Source organism: Hibiscus syriacus, unplaced genomic scaffold, assembly GCF_006381635.1.
Source record: "Hibiscus syriacus cultivar Baekdansim isolate YM2019G1 unplaced genomic scaffold, ASM638163v2 tig00110082_pilon, whole genome shotgun sequence".
NCBI lineage: Eukaryota > Viridiplantae > Streptophyta > Magnoliopsida > Malvales > Malvaceae > Hibiscus > Hibiscus syriacus.
In genome coordinates this window covers 172,678-179,816 of record NW_024062588.1, presented here as the reverse complement: position 1 = coordinate 179,816, position 7,139 = coordinate 172,678, and the positions used below count along the sequence as shown (strand labels likewise).

Below are 7,139 nucleotides of genomic sequence, written 5' to 3'. Positions count from 1 at the left end.
TTGGGCATAAAAAATCATCAGCAATTCATCTCGATCGAAAAACCTAATTGGAAACTCCTTGGTTGAGCCTGACTCTGATTCTCTTTACTCTTTGAACCCATGTGCTTCTCATGACCCGTTATTTAATCAGTGACAAAACCTCTTTGGTTACCCCACATTGTTGAGCAATCTCGTGTATCCCAAGGTTTTAACTTCTTGTGGCTTGACATTGTGTAAGCCTTATGCTAAAACCATTTTTAGCTTCAGAATATCTGCATTTTCCAAAACTTTTTGTACAATAATGCACAATTGTCTCATGTTTACCGAGATAATCTAGATGTTTTTATTTTTAATCAGGATGCTTGCAACGCGGTTAAAAACATCTTTTTATTTATAAATAAAGAGTTTTTGGATGAATACATGACAAACTTTTAACGGAAATAATCAAAAGAAAACACAGTAGGCATCATCAAATATTAACAGTACGAATGCTTTTGAACTGGCACGCCGTAAGAGGACCCGAGTATAGCTTCTGTCGAGGGGATCTTGAGGATTGTGGTAATGCGTAAGGGTATGAAGCTCCCCTTATACTGCCAAATTCCCAACTGTTGAATGCCATAAGCCAGTGTTTGAATCTTATTTACTTTCTGGTTGCCCAAACTCTTCGATTTCCAGTCCTAATCCATGACTACCATTTCAAGCCTTTAAAATTAATTCAGCTCCGCCATGCACGAATTCTGAATTTACACAATTCTCAAGTCACCCTTTACGGGTTTTCAACCTGAGACTTTCTCTGGTTTCAAGACGCCTTTTACGGGTTTTCATCTTGAACCCTCCTTTTATTTTTTTTATTTTCTTTTTTATCGTTTTCTTTTCTTTTCCTTTTCCTTTCATTTTTCATTTTTTTCAGGCGAAATACTTCTTGACTGCATCAGCATTCACAGGGTTAGGTAACTCTGGTCCATCTATCTCAGTGAGGATCAAAGCTCATCTAGAAAAGGCCTTCTTTACCACATAAGGTCCTTCCCAATTTGGCATCCATTTACCTCGAAAGTCTTTCTGAATTGACAAAATCTTTCTTAACACCAAGTCTCCTTCTTGAAACTCTCGTGGACGAACTTTTTTATTATGTGCCCTTATCACACGTTTCTGCACATTTGCCCGTGACAGATAGCTTTTAATTTTTTTCCTCAATCAGGTTCAATTGATCATACCTAGCTTGCACCCATTCTGCTTCATCTAGCTTAACTTCTGACAGCACTCGTAGTGAAGGAATCTCAACCTCGATGGGTAACACAGCCTCCATCCCATAAACTAAAGAAAATGGAGTTGCCCCAGTGGACGTCCTTACTGAAGTTTGATAGGAAAACAGAGCGAATGGCAGCTTCTCATGCCAGTCTCTATAAGTCTAAGTCATTTTCTGTATCAGCCTCTTGATGTTTTTATTGGCTGCCTCTACCGCTCCATTCATCTTTGGGCGATAAGTGGTGGAATTATGATGTTTAATCTGGAACTGTTTACATACTGACTCCATCATCTTATTGTTTAAATTCAAAGCATTATCGGTGATGATCCTTTCTGGTAGCCCATACCGACAGATAATTTCTCTCTTTAAGAACTTGCAAATTGTTTACTGAGTGACATTTGCATAGGAGGCCGTTTCTACCCACTTAGTGAAATAGTCTATTTCCACAAATATGAAACGATGACCATTGGAAGCTTTGGGTAAAATTTGCCCAATGACATCCATGCCCCACATAGAGAATGGCCACAGAGCAGTCATTACGCGCAATGGAAGAGGAGGAGTGTGGAGCTTATCTCCATAAATCTGGCATTTGTGACATTTTCTGGAGAAATTGATACAATCAGTTTCCAGAGTTGACCAATAATATCCAAATCTCATTATTTGTTTAGTCATTCCATGTCCATTAGCATGGGTACCACATACTCCTTCATGCACTTCTTCAATGATCATTTTGGCTTCTTTGGCATCTACACATCATAACAAGACTTGATCATAACTTTTCTTGTACAAGATCTCGCCATCAATCACATATCCTGCGGCCATTCTTCGAATAGTTCTTTTGTCATTCTCAGTGGCATAATCAGGGTAACTTTGATATTTGATGTATTGTTGGATGTCATAATACCATTGATTTCCATCCTCTTCCTCTTCTATACTATAACAATAGGCTGGATATCCGTAAGCTTGCATCGTAATAGGCATCATGCTTGAATATTCATTGACTTTGTAGGCTGCTGCCAAAGTGGCTAGAGCATCCGCCATTTGATTTTCTTCTCTAGGGAGGTAATAAAACGTCACCCTCTCGAATTCTTTAATAATCTCTAGGACCAACTTACGGTATTCCACCAACTTCGTATCTTTTGTTTCCCATTCACCTCTGAGTTGATAAATTACCAGTGCTGAATCCCCATATACTTTGAGTGTTTTCACTTTACGCTCAATGGCAGCTCTAAGACCCAAAATACATGCTTCATACTCGGCCATGTTATTTGTGTAATCAAAATTCAATCGGCTGGTGAAAGGAAAGTGTTTTCCACCAGGTGAGATGAAAATTGCCCCAATCCCATGCCCCAAGGCATTCGAGGTACCATCAAAATTCATCTTCCACTGTTCATTAGTATGTTCATTAGTAGAGGAAATTGCCTCCTCATTTGAAACAACCATTAAATCTTCGTCCAAAAAATCGAAGTTCAATGGTTCATACTCTTTAGAAGCCCTACTTGCAATGAAATCGGCCACAACACTTCCTTTAACTGCTTTTTGGCTTAAATATTGTATGTCAAATTCAGACAATAAGATTTGCCAACGAGCTAATCTTCCAGATAAAGCAGGTACACCCATTAGGTATTTTAGAGGATCAAGTTTAGATATCAGCCAAGTAGTATGATACAACAGATACTGCCTGAGCCTTCGAGTAGTCCAAACTAAAGCGCAACACAACTTTTCTATGGGTGAGTACTTTGTCTCACAATCAGTGAACTTTTTACTGAGGTAGTAAATTGCTATTTCTCTTTTCTCATTCTGGTCATGCTGTCCTAATACGCATCCCATTGAATTCTCAAAGATCGACAAGTAGAGGATTAATGGTTTGCCTGATATTGGAGGCATTAAGACTAGAGCATTCGACAAATATCCTTTTATTGCTTCAAAAGCTCCTTGGCAATCCTCGTTCCATACCCCTGGGTTATTTTTTTGGAGAAGGCGAAAAATGGGATCCCACTTCTCGATTAATTGTGAAATAAATCGGGTGATATAGTTTAATCTTCCCAGGAATCCTCAAACTTCTTTTTGTGTTTGTGGGAATGGTAAATTCTGAATAGCTTTGACCTTGTCAGGGTCCACTTCAATCTTTTTTTTTGCTTACTACAAACCCCAAGAGTTTTCCCGATGTTACTCCGAAGGTACACTTGCTTGGATTGAGTTTTAACTGGCATTTCTTTAATCTTTGGAAGAGTTTCCACATATTCTCGATGTGTTCCTCCTCCGTTTTAGCTTTAACAATCATGTCATCGACATAGACCTCTATTTCCTTATGCATCATGTCATGGAATAGTGTTACCATGGCCCTTTGATAGGTTACCCCTGCATTCTTTAGCCCAAACGGCATCACCTTGTAATAGAACGTGCCCACATGGTGACAAACGTAGTCTTTTCCATATAATCAGGATGCATCTTTATTTGATTGTAACCTGAAAACCCATCCATAAACGAAAATAGAAAGTTTCCAACCATATTGTCCACCAGGGTGTTTATGTGTGGCAGAGGGAAATTATCTTTCGGACTGGCCCGATTAAGATCTCTGTAGTCAACACACATGCGTACTTTCCCGTCTTTCTTTGGTACTGGAACTACGTTTGCTACCCATTCTAGATACTTGGCTACTTTTAGGAACCCAGCATCAAATTGCTTCTTTACTTCTTCTTTAATTTTAAGCAGCATTTCGGGTCGTATCCTTCTGAGCTTCTGTTGTACCGGTTTACATTCTGGCTTTATTAGCAACTTATGTACCACTAACTCAGTGTCCAAACCTGGCATGTCCTCATACGACCAAGCAAACACATCTTTGTACTCTCGAAGTAGCTCAATCAGACTTTGTCGTCCCTCAGCAGATATGATGGTGCTAATTTTTATCTCCTTTTTATCTTCCTCTGATCCCAGATTCAAGATCTCAATGGGCTCTTCATGGGGCATAATTTGTTTATCTTCTTTCTTTACCATTTTCAGTAGTTCAGAAGGTAAGTTGTTTCCCTCATCACTATCATAAACTCCAATTTCCCCTTGACATATGGGCAGCTCAAAATCTATCTTCGGGTCAGAGTCATCAGCATTTATACTATTGATACCGGAGGTCCTGAAAGAATAACGAACGAGAGGATATATATATACATATACAAATACATTAGAATCTATCCCATATCAAAATAGAATGAAATACTAATATATAATAAATAAACAAAGAAATAAAAAATACAAGGGATGATGTTTGCCATTTCGTGAATTAACAGGAATGCATCATTTATTAAAAAATAAAAAACAGGTAGATTAACCCCTTACAAAGGATCACCTATTGCCTCGGGGTTTAGACAATAGGGAAAGTTTTTGTGCATTACTCTGAAGCAGTTTTGTAAACTACAGGTAATTCCTCTGCAGTCCAATTGTTTAATACAAAGCCTGGTGGTGTGGCTAGATGCCCATAGCTCTCCCGTCTTCGATTCCTTCATCTGATATCACATTTATACCCAAATCCCTCAAGGCATTTTCGATAACAGGCTCATTCGACGATCGGACCCCCTGAAACATGTGGCCCCCATATATGAAGATGCTACGCATCGGTGGGAAAATCATGGGCTCCCACTTAATATCTTCCTCAGCTAACATGGCTTTCCTCATTTCCTGGCTCTTTTGAACATTCTTCAGCTTTTCCTTGAAGGTCGGGCGATATCCTAGACCAAAACGATCTCGCTTAATACTCAGAAAACCTGGGCTAATATTCCCCTGTAAGCGACTCCCTAGCCCTCTTCCAATCTTGGCTCCTCTTCCCAGAGTCTTTCAGCCCCATTTTGATACAGTTGGATAGCCTAGGCTTCCGAATTTTCTTTCTTTCGGCAACAAAGGTGGCATAAACAAATTCCAAGGCTCTGAAAGAGCACTCGACCGCATCTTCATCTACTTCGACATATGGAGCGGTAGTAGATATGGAAGCAATGATATCTTTCTCAGCATTAAGGCATATCAGTCTCCCCTCAATTACAAATTTGAGTTTCTGGTGAAGAGTGGACGGCACGGCTCCTGCCTGGTGGATCCAAGGCCTTCCTAACAAGCAGTTATAGGAGGGTATTATATCCATTACAAGGAATTCAACCTCGTAAGTCGATGGCCCTATAGTTAAAGGAATGTCGATCTTCCCCAACACCTCCTTCTTCGTTCCGTCGAAAGCCCGAACGATGCTTTGGAAATTTCTAATGTGTGTACTATCGACCGGCAATTTCTTTAAGGTTACTAATGGCATCACATTTAGGGCAGAGCCGTTGTTGATTAGTACTCGTGATAATACATGTCCCTTGCACCTGATAGTAATGTGCAGGGCTTTGGGATTGCCCATCATTTCGGACGGGATTTCGTCATCAGAGAAAGAAATGAAGTTATCCGCCTGAATATTCGCAACCAGTCGGTCTATCTTTTCCACTGGTACATCTTTTGGCTCAAAAGTCTGATTCAAGACTTTCAACAAGGCATCTCGATGTGCCTCAGAGCTTAATAGTAGAGACAGGATCGAGATGCGAGCTGGCGATTTGTGTAGTTGTTCGACGATACTGTACTCACTATGCTTCAGAAATTTTAAAAATTCTACAGCCTCGTTCTTGGTTACTGGCTCATTAATTGTCGGCTCATCATCTTTTAGTAGTATTTCGACCCTTTTTCCTTTATCAGGGGCCGCTCTTTTCTCAGGTTCACTGGTCTGGTTGGGAGAATAACATCTCCAACTTCTGGTAAAGTGGCATACCTCATCCACCTCTTCCTTAGCAGCCTCTGAACTCTCAACATTCTCCAGTTGGCATCCATACCTCCAAGGGACCTGTTTGTTGTCCTTGTAAGGAAATGACGACGGAGGCATGATCACCACTTTTGGGATTAACCTTTCCATAGTCCAGGCTTTTGGTGTGATGACTAAAGGGCAGTTAGCATTGTAAACTCTCTTGGATATGCCTTCAGAAGCACAAATCTCCATCTCTTTCTCTTTCGTAGCTTCAAGGAAAAATTCCATGTCTTTACTATCCATCAGCCTTTGAACCAATGCCTTGAACTCATCACAGTTTTGAATGACATGATTCTCACAACGGTGGTAGGGGCAAGCGTGCTTATTTCCGTTAGCACTAAAGGTCAACCAACCTGCTTTGACCATTTGCCCCCATACCCAATATATGGGTGACTTCACTTCATTGACTTTGGGTATGACTCTGTTACCTCTTTCTTCAATAACAACATTAACCCATGTGCATGCATGGTTCGGTAGAGGGTTTTGAGCCACATTGGGCTGCTCACTGTCACCAAAGTTGATGACATTTCTTTTTCTTAATCTCTGTACCAACTTTTTAAAAGCTAGACAGTTTTCAATTGAATTCCCCGATGCCCCCGCATAATACTCACATTGAGCATTGATGTCGAACATTTTGGGTAAGGAGGCTGCATTGGAGAAGTGGGGTATGGTGACACCACATGTTTGTCATACAAGATCTGAAATAGCTCTTTATAGGTCATGGGGATAGGGTCAAATTGAACCCTTTCCCTTTCCTGTCTTGGTTCCTTCACCCCTTGCTTAAGAGGATTTGGTGCAGATGACCCGGTGGCTTGAGGTCGGGATACTGTAATGTTATTAGAATCATATTTCTTCACATACTGACGTCATTATCCTTCATTCTCGCTGGAGGCTTTCGGCTAGATTCTCCCCCGTCTAGCTTCCCGCTTTTGATTGTCATCTCGATCATTTCTCCTGCATTGACTATATCAGCCAAATTCTTGGACGAATTTCCAATGAGATGTCCAAAGAATGGGGCCCTCAGAGTATTTACAAAGAACATATTAGTTTCTTCCTCCTCTAATGGTGGATGAACCTGCACAGCCACATCTCTCCACC

The 7,139-nt window shown here is 40.5% G+C and overlaps 1 protein-coding gene across 1 annotated transcript; it reads right to left on the bottom strand.

Annotated features, from left to right (window-relative positions):
• Positions 1–4,988: 4,988 nt before the first annotated feature.
• LOC120214647 lies at positions 4,989–6,674 on the bottom strand. The gene has a single exon (XM_039212485.1). It carries the CDS (start codon positions 6,672–6,674, stop codon positions 4,989–4,991), a length of 1,686 nt encoding a protein of 561 aa, XP_039068416.1.
• Positions 6,675–7,139: the final 465 nt, after the last annotated feature.

Bases quoted from the DNA above. Each gene is read 5' to 3' on its own strand.
- LOC120214647 (XM_039212485.1), bottom strand. From the start codon at position 6,674: ATGTTCGACATCAATGCTCAATGTGAGTATTATGCGGGGGCATCGGGG.